At 36.1% G+C, this 21,052-nt stretch overlaps 1 protein-coding gene across 3 annotated transcripts in view; it reads right to left on the bottom strand.

The window, feature by feature from the left end:
- Positions 1 to 20,816, bottom strand: part of LOC137389854 (band 4.1-like protein 5) — a 38,247-nt gene extending 17,431 nt beyond the window's left edge. For all 3 annotated transcript variants that reach the window (XM_068075995.1, XM_068075996.1, XM_068075994.1), the window contains exons 1-8: positions 20,551 to 20,816; positions 14,972 to 15,076; positions 13,158 to 13,200; positions 8,660 to 8,738; positions 7,703 to 7,803; positions 6,050 to 6,170; positions 944 to 1,037; positions 34 to 122 (exon numbers count right to left, since the gene is read on the bottom strand). In XM_068075995.1, coding sequence (XP_067932096.1) covers positions 34 to 122; positions 944 to 1,037; positions 6,050 to 6,170; positions 7,703 to 7,803; positions 8,660 to 8,738; positions 13,158 to 13,200; positions 14,972 to 15,076; positions 20,551 to 20,697 — 779 coding nt within the window. In that variant the 5' untranslated portion in view covers positions 20,698 to 20,816. The remainder of the gene's footprint in view (positions 1 to 33; positions 123 to 943; positions 1,038 to 6,049; positions 6,171 to 7,702; positions 7,804 to 8,659; positions 8,739 to 13,157; positions 13,201 to 14,971; positions 15,077 to 20,550) is intronic.
- Positions 20,817 to 21,052: the final 236 nt, after the last annotated feature.

The raw sequence follows: 21,052 nt of genomic DNA on the forward strand, positions 1-21,052 counted from the left end.
AGAACGAAAAAAGAAATAGTTCATAATACTTACCAATAAAACAGGCCTATTTTCTCAGCACCCTCAAAGACTAGGACCCCGGTAGGCGTAAGGCCAAGTTTGTAGTCCAGACCATCCCTGCCCTGTAAAAAAAAAACAAATAACCTTCATAACAACAATGCCAACTAAACTCGTTTGGCAAAATTTTTTCTCGAGGATCAAGATTTCAAGAGCGAATGACTTTCACTAAAGCAAAATCATCAACTTAGGTGTCTCCATTAAACAGCAATATTTTCGCTGATATTTTTACACGATGGATTAAAAAGAGGCACTATATTAGATAAAAGCTCTGCAGTTTACCTATGGGCAAACCAAGTTTTATTTTCAAGGTCTCCTGATACTAGAAGTGAACAGAGTTGTTACAATGGCTAATCAGGTTGTTACAATGGCTAATAAGGTTGTTACAATGGCTAATCAGGTTGTTACAATGACTAATAACTTGTTATAATGAACGCTTGTCTCTAGCCATGCTCAGTTTAAACTTCATTCAGATTATGTAAACAAATCAAAAAGCAAAGTAATACGAACATAAAAGTGCAGTTTTTACAGTGCTGAAAATGTCTAGGCTGTTCAAAAATCTGTATATTGTTTTGCTTTTACTTTCGACTAAATTGAATGCAGCTGTATTCAAATAACTTTAAAGCTGTAATGTGGGTCACAACCAGAAACAAATTCTTTCTGTCAGCCGTTGTAGTCATGGCTATCAGCAGAAAACCAACACTCAAAATCAATTCATTCCTGTTGCTTAGCCTTGACAAGCTGCACTGAATTACCTGCTAATTACAAATTCAATAGGGTTTCACCAATCATTGACTTTTATATGCCTATGAAGTGTGATACTCAAGAATTTAGCGACAATATAGTTGTGGATAAGCAAAGGTCATGGCCAATGTACAGTACTTACCAGAACATAATGCATGTCAACTCCATACAGGTCCAGCCATTTGGCTTTATGTAGGTACTGTAGCTCAGCCTTATCAGGTGTCATTCCCTGCCCTCTGTAATCAACAGAGCTACTATATTCAGGTGGTGACAGGAGCTCTATACAAAGCAGCTATAGCCTCAAGGGCTGGCCATATGGCAGTCAAACTGAAAATTTGGCCGAAAAAAGCTACAACCAGTTTGCAACCAGTTAGTTTAATTAGGTAAAATTGTACCTTACTTTTGATTCAACAACTTTTAAGTGCTCGACTCGATCATGACCCAGAATGCAAAAAAGGGGGAATCTATTCAAGCTACCATACGACAGGATGTAGCTAGAAGGATGTTGATTTTTTGCTGCTGGTTCTGCCCCGTATGACCTCTTAAACTTTGGTTGAGGAGTGTGTACTTTGGAAGCTTCAATTCGATTGCCATGTGGCCACCCATTTAACTTTCTTCCTAATGAAAAATATTATAGTATATTAAAATATATTTATTGTGTAATATTTAGTGACAGGACTGAGAAAAACTACGTTTCGTGCGCAATTACATAAATTTACTTTATGAAGTCCAGCGGTGAAACGAATCCAGATAAATCAAACATTATGAGTGTAGCATATCTTGTCTCTTCTGTGACTACTCAAAACATGCGTGAAAACCAGAGTGATACTCTGACAAACACATAATAATAATAAATGCCAAAATTTCATGATTTTAAGTCTTAGAGACTTTTAAATGCTTGCAAAGATGGTCCATGAAGGGCAGTTAACAAAATCGGAAAAAATGAACTACACTGCTGCAATCACAGGTTTTCTATATACAGAAAATTCACAATGCTCTATATTAAAAAGAATGAATTGTGACAAAGGAACAATGTGACATAATTAAAGCATTCTTTGTAGCACTGTTCCGCTGAGATGCCTCTTCAATTACCCATGACTGTAACAGCAATATTCACTTGCTTGCATCAAGTACTCTGCATGAAGTACAGCTGGAAGTACTTTAACTATTCAACCAATTAAAAAAGTTCTTAAATTTTCAGCGAGTTATCTTAATTATACCGAAATATTTGTATCATAAACACAGGCATTCCAGGTCAGTGCACAATCACTGTTTTTATTGCAACCATGCAACCTGTACCTTCAATAGTGATTATGAACAAAAATGGAACGTGAGAGCGAAGGTGCCCCCACCCTTTTTTATATCACAAGGAGTGACCGTCTCATCAGAATTTCTGTTGTCTCATGTGACACATGCCAAACTGTAACTACAGTTGTCTTAGAAAACAAGGTAAAAAACCTTAAGTCAAACTAGGATCATAAGTAATGCCGTGATACAGGTAAAACGATATCTAGTTGATTCAACAACAGCACTTGGAATCACATGGCTGCCAGCCAAACCCTTCAGCAACATGCTAGTACAATCAATAACTAGATGCAGGCATACATAAGTGAAGTCCACCCTACATTCGCAACTTTACCTCTCATACTAGCTACTACCTATTTCTCAACTGAATCAACAACAGAAGATAGTATTACTGACACTATTGCACAGGTATCAACAACAGAAGATAGTGTTACTGACACTATTGCACAGGTATCAACAACAGAAGATAGTGTTACTGACACTATTGCACAGGTATCAACAACAGAAGATAGTGTTACTGACACTATTATACAGGTATCAACAACAGAAGATAGTGTTACTGACACTATTGTACAGGTATCAACAACAGAAGATAGTTTTACTGACACTATTGCACAGGTATCAACAACAGAAGATAGTGTTACTGACACTATTGCACAGGTATCAACAACAGAAGATAGTGTTACTGACACTATTATACAGGTATCAACAACAGAAGATAGTGTTACTGACACTATTGTACAGATATCAACAACAGAAGATAGTGTTACTGACACTATTGCACAGGTATCAACAACAGAAGATAGTGTTACTGACACTATTATACAGGTATCAACAACAGAAGATAGTGTTACTGACACTATTATACAGGTATCAACAACAGAAGATAGTGTTACTGACACTATTATACAGGTATCAACAACAGAAGATAGTGTTACTGACACTATTGCACAGGTATCAACAACAGAAGATAAGTGTTACTGACACTATTGCACAGGTATCAACAACAGAAGGTAGTGCTACTGACACTATTGCACAGGTATCAACAACAGAAGATAGTGTTACTGACACTATTGCACAGGTATCAACAACAGAAGATAGTGTTACTGACACTATTATACAGGTATCAAGAACAGAAGATAGCGTTACTGACACTATTGCACAGGTATCAACAACAGAAGATATTGTTACTGACACCATTGCGCAGGTACATTTTTATAATGACGCAGCGTGATGAGAACTTTTGCTACTCAGTAGACCAACACCCAACTTATATAACTTTGAATATCTGAAATATTCATGCCAGTTCACATGACTTGAAGGAAATTTGTGAACAAGCCGCAAGTATCGCTGCCAAAGATGAATAGAGCGTTTTATCTTATTATTATATATACATATCTCGCTTGTACTTAGATGCTTTTATTGTTAGAGCCTGCTCTAACACAGCTGTTGTACGCTGTTGTAGGCCTTCCTACAGTGATGATCAGAGACGACCACGAAAAGATGTGTAAGATCTTAGGCAATGTCATTAAGCCCATGCATGTCATCAACGGAATCTCACTTCAAAGCCTTTTTAAGACACTCGAAGGTGGCAACCTTGATACCAACTGTGATTAAAGAGTTACAGTGCTATGTTAGCTAATTGAGCTTAAATTGTAGGAATAACTACTAGTACAATAACTACTAGCACAAAAGAGTAAGCAAACCCTTTTGTACAAATAACAATTCTCAAGTCAAGTTTATTGAGCTAACGAAAGATTTTAGCTCTTTCATGACAGTTGTTTCAGAATTTTCAGTGTGACTAGTTGAAACCTATTGCATCTGCAATAGACAAACGTCCTCAGTAATGTCTGCATGTACCAGTGAATGTCTGACACACCATTTCCCTGTCAGCATCACTCACTCTACATATATAATAATATTACGGATGATTCGATTTGTTCCTAGTTTACCTTTTTAAATCAACTCCAGATTCATAATCCTAGTAGGTACAGTAAGGAATTAGCCAGTTAAGTGATCTGTACATGAATGTAACATCTTCACGCTGGTTGATGATTCAACTATCGCTTTGGCACTGCTTGATATTATTTTGACCTGTTAAGCCAGTGTTACAGAAAAAAACATCTAAGGTTTTTTAAAAAACCTCTGCACTTCCGGATGACTCACAAACTTTCATCAACATCCATGAAAACAGTCTCCGAGCCCTCATTTATCACATTCTGATGGTGACACAACTTTCACAGCGAGCAGCAATGGCAGGCCCTGGCAGGGTAAAAGTATTTTGAATGCCAAATTTGTGATTACATGCAAGTCTGTTGTCAGTTAAAGGAGGCCTTAGTCACCCTGACTACAGATGCATATTAATTTCCTAAACAATAATTTATTGACGACTCTGACTAATAAAGACAAAGACTGCTTCCTGCAGGCTACCAAGAAGAATGAAAAGCAGATGCCATGTAAAAACTTGACTGGTCTGATGTACAGGATAACCCCAGGCCTGTACCTAGATGACAAACTACTACACGCCAAAAATGTAAATTTTCCACTCTAGTTCTGCCTAACCGCAGTAATTCGATGCTCCTGTTTCTATTGAAACATTTGGTAGAGTGGTTTTCTACTAACCAAGTTAAACTAGCTAATTCCAAGTTGTCTATCAAAGCGGATGAGAATTGTTTCATCAAGGACAATGTTTACAAGTAGTGAGTTTTATCCAACTCTCTAAAGTATAAAGGCTCCAGTACGAAAGCTGTGAAATCAGTGTAGCAACATTCCGCCTCAATATCGCGAATAGAGACACTACCCATGACATAAACTTGATTAACAAAAGATTGATATACTAGAAGATTGGTAAACTATAACCATAGATCGACATCATAGATCGACATCATGACAGACATAGTAAAAAATTAGATACGATGTTAAAGATCGATTCTGTAGCAGAGAATTGATCGATTGAGCAAGAAAGTCAACATTAAAAGATCGACTTTGGTTGCCAAAAAGTAGTTTAAACCACGAAATAAAATTCCTGACAACTGTAAATTTTAAAATGACTTTTTGGAAAATGACTTATAATTGGTGGAAATAAAAAGTATAAATAAAACCAAGCGATTTTTGAATTTCAAAATCTATCAGCTTTGACAAGCTCCGGTTAGGCCTTCACAGTTGTTAGAACAATCATTGGCCACAGACAGTGGCTAATAAGGTCCCATATTTTATGTAAAAAAGCTTGCATTTACACATATAGGTCAAGGTCCCGCTGCATTCATTTGAATAATTGCTAGCTGTACTCCAGAAATATCGCATTGTTAATGACTGCTTTGCATAGAAAATTATAACATATGCTACCCTGACTCCAATGAATAAACCGTAATTAGCCCCAATTTTATGCAGTTTTATGTTCTGATTAAGGTCAAGCCAGCAGACTATAACAGAACTCATCATACGGTCCACTGCAAGTCATTAGTAGCTAGTTATCAAATATCTACTAGCTTAACCTATATTTAATAGTAAACTAGGATGGAGAACTTGAAAGCATTACAATTAATACATGATTTTGAGCAGAATAAATGAATCCGCATTGTCCCTTATCAACAACCATAAACCAAGCTCTCAACTATCTCAGCTCATTACAGAACCAGAGAGTACAACTATCCTTCTAAGCATAAGGAGCTGAGTAGAGCAGACTTTATCAAGCCCTCCTTGACACTTTGTGACCTCGTTATGGATTGCCTAACGAAGTGGGGGTGTTAGCCAGATATACCTAAATTGGCATCTAACAAAATTAAAAACATCGGTCACTGTTGCAGGCTCAGAGGTCACTGTCAGAGGTCAGGTACTTTGAACTGACCTAAGAAAATGTGGCAGCAAACTCACTCGACAGCACAAAGGTATCAAATCCGTACACACGAAATCTCACACCTAGCTGAAATTCAGGAGTACTGACCGTAAGGACTTATATTTGTTAAATATTTCCACCTCCATCTCCTCCGTCTGATCTGGCATGAACCTGAATTCCGATATGAAGGCGGGCGTATGCTCCTCCTCGTCATAGTCACCCAACTCGGCTGCAAATATCACAGGCTTATGATAGCCCTGCATATACGGATGTAAATGGGTTGCAGAGCAACAAACATGGAGCACCTAGAGAAATGTGTCAGGCAACAGAGCTGTTAGTTAGAATATTCATAGACCAGGCCAGACTCTTAAATTCTACATGAGCCATGAGAATGACACAGATATTCTAACAATGTCTGACATTGCTGGTTGATATGACTTGACTTATCTTATATCTCAATAAGGCAGTATTCCTATTTGCAGCATTCTTTTCTGACAATTGTAAACTTGGTCTTTCAGTGATCAGTGAGAATAAGAAATTGTATGTAAGCGTGAAAATTCTGTGTACTAACACAAAGAACTAAATGATGCAATAAAATTTATAATGGGACTTGTAATATAAATTGCTTGTTTTTGTTATTCATTCAATAACATTTCAATTATTCCCTTAATTTAACGAATAATTTGATTTAGAATGTTAAATGAAACAGATTTATTTAGAATAGGGTTGTATTAGGTTTGAGCAACCAAGTTTGTATCATGGTCGACCGATTTTTTGGAGTTTGTTTTAAACCGTGCAAGCTAGCCTACATGGCAAAGCGACAGACAAAAATAACAAGCACTTTTTACTCGATATTAGCACTCGTTACAGCATATTAATCCAATTTGCTTCGGCCACAAAATTGTAAATTTAGAACAAAACTTGCAAGTAGTCGTAGTTAGAAAATAAAAACTTGCTGAACAAACTTTTTTGTGTTTCTATATTATTATATACGTGTATCTTTTGGTGTATCTACTGTACATTTAGAATATGTTATAAACAGCTACATTGTGCACACACAAACAAGAGCATATCCTGACAGAATCTCTCAAAAATGAATCAGGGTCTTACATTACTAGTGTAAGTTGCTAAACGCTCGTAAAACGAAGTAGGCAGAAGTATCATAGTTTCTCCTAGTAGGTCTGAAAACAGCTGAAACTACAGCAAATAATCATCAGTCTTCCTTTTAACTCTGCCCTCATTTTTATCCTTTCGCTTCTCATTATTTTTCCCAGTAAAACGGTAAGAAAAAAATGTGTTTGAGGCGTGGTCGGCAATGTGAAAATACAGCACTGAACAAACAAGCGGTAAAATAAATTGGAGAGCAAAAGTCTCTGGGAGACATACCGTATCGCTATACATAGTAAATAGATTAAATTTCACTTCTGTTTATATTTGCTCACATCTATTGATTCACACTGCAGCGATGTCGGACTTTGAATAAACGAGACTTTACGACAGTTAAGTATTTAACAAGTCGTACAGGTAATAGATACAGCAGCTCAACGAGCCACTACACACTAGTAATTCAATAGATTCTCTAGTTATCAGTAGTTCAACAGACTCATCTGACAATCGATACCTGCTAACAAAATCGTTTGTAGACCAAATGATTCTTACATATAAATGGCCAGATTTGAGGTGCACGACACATAATCTCAAGAATTAGCTAGCTCAGAGAGTCACGGCGGTAGAACAGAGAAGAGATTACTCTCTACTTACATTGAAGCGCGTAGGCTGCCAGCTCAACAGCCATCGACTCATCTGGACACAGCAGCACGCCATTGAGGATATCGCTCTTGCAATGCTGAAAGAACTGGTACCTATATGAGTAAAGGAATAAACTTGACTATAAAAAGGAAAGGAAAAGTGTGTGTCATAAAATAATGAACTAACCATTGTTCAGACTAGCAGTGAAAGACTGCTGAAAAGGCCGGAATGCAGTTAATTTAGCGAATGATTTGATATGAGATGTACACATTAGTTGATTGTACCTTGTGCAGTGACAATTCACTTTATTCAAATTGCTTTATTTATATTTGACAGATACAAATTTGGTGGACTCACAATTAAGTCATACATGTATGCCATGAGAATAGCGTGAGGTGACATTCAGTGAATGACTGTAATGGAGTCTATAATATTTGTGGGTTTATTTGCATGCGTATTAACATCAACAATGTCACAATCCGCCTGCGCACAAAAATACTGAAGCTAACAAAATATTCAATATTTTTGTGTTGTTGGTGAACAATGAAGCCCTACCTTGTCAGTTCTTAACAATGAGGCAAAAATGAGGCCTCATTTTAAGTAGAAACTATATTTTGTTTCAGACTTTTCTAAATCCGTGAAAAATATTCATCCACTTTCAGTTTTCTAGGCTTGAAAACAATATGCCAGTTTACACAAGAATTTGCCTGACCGCAGAAAGCATTAACCTAACAGCCAATTATGGTAGTGTTCGAGTTTCTGAACAGGCAGCATTGAGCTTTCTCATAGAGGTACGCGCTATAGAGGTACGCTCCCTCCTGTTCTAGCTTTGTTTAAATCTGCAACACTAGCGAGTCTCGCATTCTTTAATTCCGTTATGAAATGCTATGATTTATTGAATGACGATGGTATGCGACATTCAATCCACTATGCTTCGTGACGCTCATAAAGACAGTGGAATGAACATACCTTGTGAGCTCCTCTTTGAGAGCAGAAGGTTCTTTTGGAAAGAATTTAACCCTCAAACGGAGAGTGTAAGGAGGGCCAACTACAAACATAAGAGTTTATTATGCCCCAATGACACAATTAAATAGCAACAGCTACCAGCACTTGCTCAAGGCTGGTCCACACTATGGCGCCCCATATCACCGTTGTTCTCTCAGCATCGTCGAGGCAATGCAGATACTTCGATCAAATTAGGATTTTCTACAAGTTAGGACATTAGTTCTACCCATTAGGACAAACTTCCCCGATCGTTCGCCAAGCATCGATGACAGCCTGTGCAATGTGTACTTCTTCAACGATGGTGATTGGCCATCACGGATCGCTCAGTCAATATTATTTTTTATGACAGTTGCTGCGGACTAGTATTTCATCGGACTAGTATTTCATCGTTTCCGCGACCACATCGTATAATGAGAATGCTGTACGATGAACAATGTAAGGGTGGATGGGCTTGTGATAATGTAAACATTGTTATCACAAACGATCACGAGTATCGTGTGATTAACACCAACATAAGGCGATATAGTGTGAACCTTTAGTAATACGGTAAATGACAGGTATAGTGACACTAATTAATGGGAGTAATATACAGGCTCAGCCTTTGACGAGAAGAATTACGTACAACAGACTGACAGATTCAAGACACGCTGGCATCTAGCTACTGCTGAATGTCTCTTCTTAGTGTTTTATAAATAACCTCATAAAGACACACAACACTGTATTCAAGCTGTCAAAACAAACTGACCAGCCCTGGTGTGTGAATAGATTACAGTCTGTCACCAACAGACTGGTGACAGTATCAAATAGCTGTTATACCAAAAACTGTACTGGTAACTTAGAATATTACAATGTATTTCTTGTACGCCTTTGATGCCGCATACTCATGGTCCTTACCAAGTACTTACACGTACATACCAATTGCTATATACTTAACTGATATAAACTCATTGCTATATAGTTAATGCTTAGTACACACTTACTGCTATATACTTAGTGCTTTGTATATGCTTACTGGTATGTACTTACTTAGTGTTTTGTACACACTTACTGCTGTATACTTACTTAGCCCTTTGTAGTAGAGCAGGAACATAAACTTATCTTTCAGCCTTTTCCTTCGGAGGGTGGGCTACTCAAACAAAAATGTTTTATAGTCAGAAATTTATGCTGAATTCAATTATAATGTTTCTACACCTATGTGTTTGCACATTTCTGAGCTAGAGACCACTTTCGAAATGGGAGGGGGCAACTCCAAGTTTGGTTGGAAAACCTTATATATCAGACAAAGAAAACTATTTTATAATCTCAAAAATTAATGAATGTTTTTATTTGAGATTAAGTGAGTCAACTCTCAACACTCCTTAACCCATGCCAAGGATGCAGCAAGACCGCTTGTTTCACTGTCTCGCTGAGTCTGTGAATGAAGCCCTAGTCAGAGTGACTAAACTTCAATATGAGACAGCCAAACAGTATTCAAACAGATGGTTAATATTAGAAGAAGAGAGCATTCAATGTGAAATTGCTCAAAAAGTGCTAAGCATTGAGAACTTCGATGAGAGTTCAGACTTGTTGTCATTATGCCTGTTATAAAAAGTATTGTAACAAACTCGTTATGGGAAGAGCTGAGAAAAGACATGAGAAGAGACAGAAAGAATGTGATACAGCAGAAGAGGTGAAATTAGATATTTATAACTTTACAAATTCATGATGATTACTCCATGATGATGGTACTTTGGTGGGAGAAAAAGAAAACATTTTCATTTTTGTCTGCATATTTTGTGAGCAGCAAAACTAACTCTTTGCAGTTTACATAACGTGTTATGGCCTACAATTTGGACATAAATTTATAGATAAATTACATGTATGATCCTTCCTTGGTTTTTTGCATATGACCACACAAACTACGCTAGATATGGCACGCTTTACTGTGCAGAGATGACTAATCTGAAAGTATAGCGTAGCAAGGTGTATGAGGCTCTTATGAAGAAGGGGTATTTTACTTATCAATCACGACATCACTGTCCATTCAGCTCTATCGCTTGTGATTAATCTATTGAGCAAACAGTTAAAAGAGACTCAAAGTCTCACGTTGGAATCATAGGGTTTACCAAGAATCATCGGCCTCTCAATGCTGGACTCTATCTCACCCAGAATGAACAGCTGTACATACAGACATGAAGAAGATGCTAGTGCCTGGTGATTCGGATGCCGCAAGTTATGAGATAAGTGAAAAGGCTTGGAAGGCTGATGAGGAAATGAGGGAAGTCATGAAAGACTCATATAACAGCAAGAATAAATTCGTTTGCGTTTCAAACCACCAAGCTATTACATATTACCAGTGGTGCAAAAGCCTCCATTGAAGTGAAGCAGGATCTTGAAATGGCAAATGTGATAGGAGAGAAACAGCTTTCAGAATTGGTCCAGAAGAGATTAAGTGCCCAAGAGATTGATTTCAATGCATCCATCGAGTCAAACAAGCTCAAAACCTTCACCACATTACTATCAGCTAAGAAAAAATCAGAAGAAAAAGTCCCAGAGTGTTCGCACAGACTGTTTGAGAATTTGTTAGTGATCAGCCAACAGCGTAACTTGGATTTGAGAAAAGTGTTATCATTCTCTCTTGGCAACATCAGCTGGTCCCTGGCTAACTCTGATGGCTCTATATTGAAGACTGCCAAGTCGGCTCTGATGGCTGCTGTTGAGGAAGATGTTGATGATCAACTATCAATCTATGTTAACCAGGATCAGCTACCAGTCTTTGATCTGTTGTGGTTGATGCTATGGCCGAAATTCAGACCCTAAAAGCTCCTCCAACTTTTGGCATGGCTGCAAGTCAGCTTTTGCAACGGATAGTTAGTATTACAAACGTATATCACACATTTCGTGTGGATTTTGTTTGTGATACATACCCTGATATCAGCATTAAAGGAGGTGAGAGAAGTCGTAGAAGTGTGAAAGGAAGGCAGAAGGTTGCTGTGTTTAATCCGAACTAATTGGTGTCAAACAGGTCTGAATTTTTAGCAGATGGCTCAAACAAGACTGCTTTAGTGAAATTTTTAAAGGATACATGGAGGAAGTCAACTGTGAAGCAGATGGTAAAGAGACAAATTTCATCAATGAAGCACAGTGTAAGATCTTCTGCTCACTGTCTCACACATCACAACCAAACCTACCACCCACACTAGATGAGTTAAATCTCCATATATTTAAGGCTGCATATCAGGCCACGATATGGAGAAGAGCCAAGCAAATCATCATCAATGCCCCATCCCCCAGCAACATGGATGGTTTATGGAAGATGGAGAGCTTAAAGCTAGATAGATGACACAATAACCAGCACTTCCTGATGTGCTCGTGGACATGTTTTGTCGATACAAAACTGGGTGTCAGTGTCATTGCTGTCAGTGCTACAATACAGATCTCAAGTGTACGGACATGTGCAGAAGCAGCTGCAGTAGCAATAGAAATAAAGAGGATGGAGATGAAAGTAGTGATGCCGAAGACTCAGATGACTGTGAATTAGAAGGTTAGTATTTGAGTGGTATTGTAACCAAAGGTGCACTTCATGTTTGATTAGAATGCATATGTGTCACACTGTATAAAAGACTGACTAATTGCGATTACACTTGCATAATAAAGTAAACGGTTCAACATAATAAGCATTAATGATGAATATATGTATATTAATATGTTATATATACATGGTCTGAGTCTTTAAAAATACTTTTCATTTTGTTTTGCAGATCTGTAATGGTATATGAGTTGCGGAATAACAAGGACAAACTGTAAAGCTGCCACAATATCAACCAAACTGGGAATACATAATATTATATAATACACTTCTAATATTATAAATTTGAAGAATAAATATTTTAATGTTATCAGAATTGATTCCAACTTAGGTTATTGCTAATTATTTAGTATTTATATGTCATTTTCATTATTACATTGTTGGTAGAAGCACATGAAACATTACAGACATTTATTTAATTAAAATAATATATTAATTATATTGCTCAAAAATGAACAATCTGAGAGGTGTAGAAACCAGATATTTGAAATCAGCTCAAAATTCTGATCTAGATGCCACTCTTATCACATAGCCCACCTCCAAAAGGAATAAATCACTTTTTTTGACAGCTTTTTGATGCCCTCCTGCTCTACTATTGTAGATACTTACTGCTAGATACTTAATTAATGCTTCGTATATACTTACTGCTACGTTCTTAGTGATTTGTATACGGTTATTGCTATATATACTTAGTACATACTTACTGCTATAGACTTACTTAGTTTTTTGTAAACACTGCTATATACTTAGCACTTTGTATATGCTTACGGCTACGTAATTACTTAGTCCTTTGTACACAGGTTCTGATGTATACGTACTTACTGCTTTGTAACATACATGTACTTACTGCTAACTACTCACTTATTATTGTGTATGATCAAGCTGTTTACTTACTTGTCACCTGCTTCTTTATCTTTTTTGTTTTGTCAAGCCAATGCTACAATCACAAGCAAAAGTACATGTATATACTTGGTGTTAGCCACAAGCTCAATATAAAAGGTTTTTAGACCAGAAGTAGAATACAAAGAGGGATGAAGGCAATGCTGTTTCTCATGTTCCAGCAATAATATGCTTAAGACAAGGCATTGTAACAGACACAGTTATCAAATGTGATATGATAGTGCATAAAGACATGATCCTCTAGTACCATCATCAAGTTTATGACAATACGCAGCTGCTCGAGTGGCCTGGCAGCTGGGAGATTAGCTCAGCTCCTACATCAGGTGCACACGAGGATACTTCTTGCCAATGTCAAAGACTGTCTTTACGTAAGCTAGCGTTTTTAAATATTGTTACCCTGACAGTAATTTAATATTTTCATGAAAATTTTACTATCTGGAATGCAAAATATAGTTCATAGAATATCAGCTAAATATAGTCTTTTTACAGTAAGCTTTTCCTAAGGAAGCAGCAGCACATTTGAATAATGACATCACCTCGGAAATTACCTTCAAATAATACCATGGTTAGTGTAATTCGATAAAGCAGTCACCAGGTTTTTATTCATTGGCTCATTAAGCCAGCTAAACATGTATTATATGTGTCATAGTCATGGCAGTTTTTAGTAATTTGTGAAAGTTATTTAGAAACCCGTTCAGAGAATTTTTTTTTTTTACTATTATTGAGTTTTGTAGAATACTTGGGCTCTTGTAATATAATACTAATGGCAGTCGTTTTAGAATTGAGCAACTAACTTTACCATAATACTTGAAGTGAAATAAAATCCACATTATATTTTCAGAAAATTGAGAAATTTTATTATATTTGTTCTAATAAGCTACTGTTCACGAAAAAGGTCAATATATGAGAAGATGGATATAAATATATCCATGGACCAGCAACAAAGATCAATAGAAATTAGATCGGAGAAATTTGAAATATACTGCTGAGAAAATATTTCCCAGAGAAGAAAATCGACTAAGAAAATCTGCTCTTTTGCACAAAAAGGAGAATGAAAAAAGGCTTGCAATTTGGAGTTAAATGAGACAAAGGCATCTATAGTTGTTACCGACCTTGACACCATTACATTTATTAGTTCAAAGTGAGTTGTCAGGGAGTTGTTCGAATCCAGTACGAAGCGGATTTTCGTTCCTAAAACTTGATTGCTATAACTGGACACACGAACGACAAACAATCACTGAGATATTTATAGATATTTTGTCAACAAATTATTGTTGGTTTTAAAGCTTATTGATGAATTTGATAAGACTAAAAAATATTGGCTTAGTTAGATACATATAGTGGCAACTTCATGCCGAATACAAGTACACAAAATAGTCAAAATGTAATTGTGTGGCGAGCAAAGAACAAATTTTACTCTGAACAAGGTTCTAAAAATATCTCAGGTTAGTTAACGAAAGCAACTTGGGCACAACAATAACTTCATTAACAAGAATTACTATTAATTAATTTTTTGAGGTGAACAAAAACAATGATCCAAACACGATTTCATTAAACGTAAACAAAGCATATTACATTTTAAAATAATATCAAAAATTCCATTTACTGCTTTAAATAACATTCTTGTGTTCGTATTATTCATAAAACTATTACATGCTTCATACAATATAATACATATCGGGCAACAACCAGACTATTGTCTAAAAATCACCCTAATCTATAATAATTGATAATAGAGAAAAAAACGAAGTAACAGAATAGGCAACTGTCATAAAGGATAGAGCTAGAAAAAGTAGGTGTGTACTTACATTTATGTTGGCAGAATCTGTGTATTGCAGGCCAAAGTAACTGGTCTCTAGTAGATCTAAGTGATAGAAGACCCGCTGGTACAGAATATCTCCTAGCGACCCTTTCTGCAATCAAAAGTTGTAGTGTGAGCTTATAATCATATCTTGTATTTATTTTATTCATTCTATAGCTGACAAAATAAAGAAAAATTCTTCAAGTAAATTATTATGCACTTAGCATTGAAACAATCGGGTTGTATACACAACCATGTAGAAAACTAAACCTCCAAACATCAATTATGTGTACAAATTAAACTTGTAAGGTAATAGGAAATATGAAAGAAGTTTGATGGTGAAGTGAATGATAGAACTACAGAGCAGCACACCCATTTTCATTAGATATAGTAGTAGTTTTAATTAACTTATACCGTTTCTTATCTATTTTTCATTTTTCTTAGCGTTTTTACTTTTACTGACAACTCTTTAAAAAATTTATGGATGTTGCAGAGTATAAATTACTACATGTCCGGAGAAATTAATTACATCCAGAAAAATGGTTTCTCAGATTTCATTTTACATGCTGAAAGGTTTGTATGCTGAGGTGATTGTAAGCAGAGGTCTGATTGAACCAGATTCCTGAGAGTTTGATTCAAGTGAGAGCAGAAGGCAGTGATGCGTGGGCTTTCTGAACAGTCATCACCATTCATCTAGTGCAACGCTACATTTGTCTACCGAAAATAAGTGACTCAAGCCAACACGGACAATATTTCCTAATGTCACAAGAGAGCTTTATATTTCACTACAATGACGCATCCATAGCAATTACATATATGGAATAGATTAGTGTTGCATAGCATAGGAAGCACTTGGCAACCATATCAGAAAATCAAGGACATTTCAGTCGCAGCAGCCTTTTGCTTAGTTTTGCCTCCAACGATGCGGCGTCATTTTCATTGAAACTAATAAAATTGGCTAATAAGCTTATGGTATTTTCAAATTCCCTCCCAAATTTCAAATAACTTATCATTATTTTATGAAATAATAATAAATTATTATTTTATATATTCATTATAGGCCTATGCTAAAATATATTATTTGATCAGGGAACACATGAGGCAGTGAATGATAAGCACATACCACCCACGCTTTTGGAAAAATACTGTAGTTTTAGATTTGATTGAATACTTCATAACTGAGCTAGGCAAGGTCTATTACGGTAGATAAATGCATGTATGGCAATGCATCTGTAAAAGCCCTAATCTGTGATTTTTTTTTAAATAGTCCAATGCTTTCAGACTAAGCACTGATTTTATAACAAATTACAAATAATTATTTCATATATTCATTGAATGCCTAAAATATTTTATTGGATTCATTTGTAGGTCATCAATAGATGAATCACCATGTCGACGGCACATCGCTGAAAGCAGCATTTAGAAGATAACCCCAGATTTATGGATATCCGTAAAACTAAACAATTGATCAAAATGGACTCGTGAGTATCCTATAGACAGCTAGGGTTTTCAGCTTACTGCTCATTAGGCAGCTGAAAACACTCTTAGTTTTCAAGAGACCATTTTAAGTCGAAAAGTAGGCTCGTCGACATAGAATAATAATTCAATGCATCCGAGAACTGTGTTGCTCAATGTATTGTTGCTGCACTGTAAATAAAATCATATTGCCCCACTATTTGAGCTAACTCTTATAATCAGGGTACACAAAAATATGTGGGAAATAGTAAATGATTTACATTGCATTATCAGTTATGGCCTCACCCCATTGACTGCACTCTACAATACACTCAACACTCATACTGTTATGATAATAACTATTGGATATGCCGTGACCTGAGGTCTACTAAATTTGACCTCATCCAATGTCTCCTTGCTGAGTGGAATAGTGCCAATTTTCTATTATCCACTTGAAACTTTGTGTAGCTTTTGTTTTCATTACCATACCAATATTCCTTACTGCTTACAGCAATAACATTAACTTGTTTTTACCTCAGTTCAGGAGTGTAGGGTGCCAAAAGAAACAACTTTGAATGTTTTGCTGGTGCGTTTTTGTTATTCTCATAAGAGCCTAACACGAATTAAAATTCAATGACAGCAGGTCTTCTGGTAAAAATATAGAGTGTAATGGATTATTTGAAATCGTAATACAAACAGCGAAAAACAAGTGAAACTTTCCAGATTTCCTTTTCAATCATTTCAACGATTGATCTGGTGTGATAGCTTGGATGAGTGCTGAAGTTATGAAATTGACATCTGCTTGTCCACAATACGTATATGCCTTGTTTTAAGTGGAATGATGGGAAACACTCTACCTAGCAGATCTCTGGTCGACCAACTAATTATTAAAGAGATACATGACATGAGCCACTTATAATTTTATGTAAGTCTTAAGTTGTGCCACACAGTAACTCAAGTGTCTGAAGTGTAGGAATTCAGCAGAAGAAACCAAAGTTTTTAATGAGTAACCACACAAATTCAAACCATACTTGAAAATTTCTCATTCTATTGTCATGCGATTTCAATCATAGGGGTTGATTTTTCACTGAGATTGTAAGCATGGCAGATCATGGATGAAGATATACTTATTACAACAGCAAGGAAATAAACTGAATATTTCATGAAGTTAACAATCAGACATGACCTTTGGTGATGGCTAGCGGAACCAAGTTTCAACCAAAGCTTCCAACACATGAAGACTGGTTCAATCGTTGTGTAAAAGCTGGACGATATATCAAATTAGCCTCAACTTACTTTCTATCACAACCAAACAGCTTCGAAACTTTTATTGTTTCTTCGACGACTACATATCGGGTTTGTAAACTATGGATAAAAATGGCAAGCCTTGACAAATTTAATTTTTAAACAAAAGAGCAACACTAATTAAGCTATAGACCTAGTGTTTTATTTTGTCTTGGGTAGGCCAGATGATCCATAACTGCCGATGATTCCAGAAAAAAAATCTAATTCACAGTAAATCACACAAATAACAATTTCAAATTTTAATAGCAGGCATTAGGCTTTAACTAACATAAGACATGAACTTGACTTAAAAATAAGCACATGACTTGGAATATGCTTATTTTCACTCAACAGGGTCGCCAACCTTAGACAACAGACAAGCCTTCGACCACATACATCTATCCATCTTGTCCACTGATGCAATTTATGTGGAATAGATCCCAAATTAACAAGCAATCCCCAATTTTCTTTCAAGGAAGCAATTGTACTTCCAACAGCACAAATATTTTGTAAAACTGAATAATGCGGTCTGTATTTTATTACTTCACATGTAAAAGAGTCAAATTGTAGGCATGCAATATATTGAAATTCATTTGAATGATGTTTTCGTAATCAGGCAATCAGAGACAAAGAACTCCAAGACGCACGCTTTGAACTGTGTTAGCGTTTGCATGTTACTATATCTTACCCTTGATATATTGCATATGCTACGATCTATCCTAGAGATAATACAAGACACATGGCGAGTAAACGTATAATAACTGCGGAGTAAACGTATAATAACTGGGATGCAACCGTATTTAACTTTTCATGCTTGTGTACACATTCTCATGTAGGTAGGATGGTTACCCGGAACCAGATGACGGCTAACTATCACATAAATGTACATTGACAGCGCTGAGAATTCGCTGAGAATTCGCTTCATCTGTAAGAGATCAAGCATACCAACAAAGCAACTGCCATAACTTGTCAATTCTACGAGCCAGTGTGCCGTAGACATCCACAAGTTGTTTCCCTCATATTGGCTTGTAACTTATTCCATCTGTAATTAATCATTCTGGCGGATCAGAATAGAAAAAATGTTTTAAGCCAAGCCTAACCGTCGCATGACAAAGGCTATTGTGAAATTTCTTATTCCCAATATTTGTTACTAATGCAAGAAGGAATCGTATTGTCTATTCATTGGTAACCCTTGAATTTCTACTAACCAATCTCCAAGTATGATGAGCCTGATCAAACCTCTTTCATCATGCCATTGCATGTCTGAACAAGTACTGAACAAGTACTGAACAATTTATACTAGGCATTCTGCATAATACTATCTTTTTTAGTTGCTGTGACCTTGCTATTGCACTGTCGTACTAAATAATACAAGTAATGTAGCCCACAAGCTATTGTTATCTCTGTTTTTATGTTTCATTCTACTAGGAATATCAAGTCTCCACTCAAGAACGTAGCAGAACTTGCGAAACAAACTCGTTTTAATCAGGGTAATAAATGAGCTAAGTTCAACAAGTGAACCAAATTCAAGATAATATTTAAATAGGACAGCAACAACAAAAGATAAGAGTAAGATTATGTGGCGATCAGGAACGTAGACATTACAAGCTGAACTGTAGATCGGACTGCCTTAGGCTCAACATCCCCTAAAGTAGTATGGACTTGTGGTCTTACGGGCTTATCAAATAGCCACTTTGTGTTAACAACAATCAGTACCTTTAACTACTCTCGTTGAACAAAGGCAGCTTTGTCCTTCGCCCTGCTGTTATGAACTGAGAGAACTTCTCATATATGCATCTAATTTACGAGCTTATTTGAAGATGCCGGATGAACAGATTTGCATGAGGATCAGACAGCTCATATGAGATGCCACATATTGTCGCTGATAATAGTTAGCAAGCAAGTGTAAACGCACATGAGAGGCTTGCTGAAGAATAAGAGGTCAGCTGCCTTCAGGTAGCAACAACTGCCAGTCTATTGCTTGTATCCATAGAATGCCAAATAATAGCTCCTAATTGCATCATATAACGGTAACACCATCTTCCTATCATTGCGGTTTAACTGCTGGTGAATTTTCGATGAGAGCACCAATACTGATTGTCAATTATAAGCCCTGCCATGGTTATAATGTTGCCAAACAAAGCTGCAATAGTCTCTGTTACTGCATTAAATACTCATCTATCATTTGAAGTCCTTCGGATAATGACATTGAATGCTGGGTAATTACATAATAAATATAGGCAGCTGAAAGGTAATGGTTATAGACCAACCAAAAGGGCTAAATATTTCTTCATATTGGCTAAGACAACCTCTAGCCCTCAGTCAATGAATGATCAAAATATACTTATATTATTTCAAAGAAACTAATTAAAAAACTCCATGTTGCAATTTAAAATTTTTCATATTTATATTATATTCATACTTATATTATTTCAAAGAAACTAATTAAAAAAACTTCATGTTGCAATTTTTATATTTTTGATATTTATAGTAAAAATAAAAAACAAAAAGTGGTTTAAAAGATATGCCCTATTTAAAACGATATCATAACAGTTAGCTGTACCTACTGTACTTTCTATAGACATACATCAACTGGTCAGCCTTTTCTCAAGAGAATCCAATTCAGGGATTTTTGCTTAGTCTGGAGTATGAAATGGTGTGTTTATGACAAACATAACTCCTGGTTGGACTTGTAAAAGTTATGTAATTCCACAAAATTTTATTTCAAAACTTAAATTTTCAAAAGGTTACAATCATGAACATACTAAATGACTTTGTATTGCTATTTTCTCCATATACATGATATTTAATCATAAAACTTTCAGAAAGCACTGCACACATACTTACAGGTAATTCTATGGTCACGTCTGTGCCATCTAGTAATACTACTCTGCAGACTATCACATGTTTGTTGCCTTTCTTATCCTCCTGCACGCCCCTTTTTATTCCTTTTCCAGTGCGCCGTCTACTAAGGTAACGCACCAATTTGGACATTACTCCTCAGAAAAAAGTCTCCACAACATTTACCAATAATCGTCTGCGTCTGGGACACAAATTCTTTAAGTTTGACCTAAAATAGTTCCATGCGACACCTGCTAACACTTGCCCGCATCCGTTTTTCATATCAAAATACCTTGATTAGCTGGTGTTGCAAAGCAAAACTTTTACAGGTAACCTTTTTTCAGACGCAAATTATACATATTTTTTTATTTATTAAACATTTTAAACAAAATAATGCACACGTTTGTAAAATCAAAAAATTAATTTTTAGTTAATTTTATTTCAGTTTTAATTTGTAGTGTTTCGTGTCAAGGTTACTATTGACCTCTCGTTCGATTACGCTCTGTGG

This window comes from Watersipora subatra, chromosome 3 (assembly GCF_963576615.1).
Source record: "Watersipora subatra chromosome 3, tzWatSuba1.1, whole genome shotgun sequence".
Taxonomy (NCBI): domain Eukaryota; kingdom Metazoa; phylum Bryozoa; class Gymnolaemata; order Cheilostomatida; family Watersiporidae; genus Watersipora; species Watersipora subatra.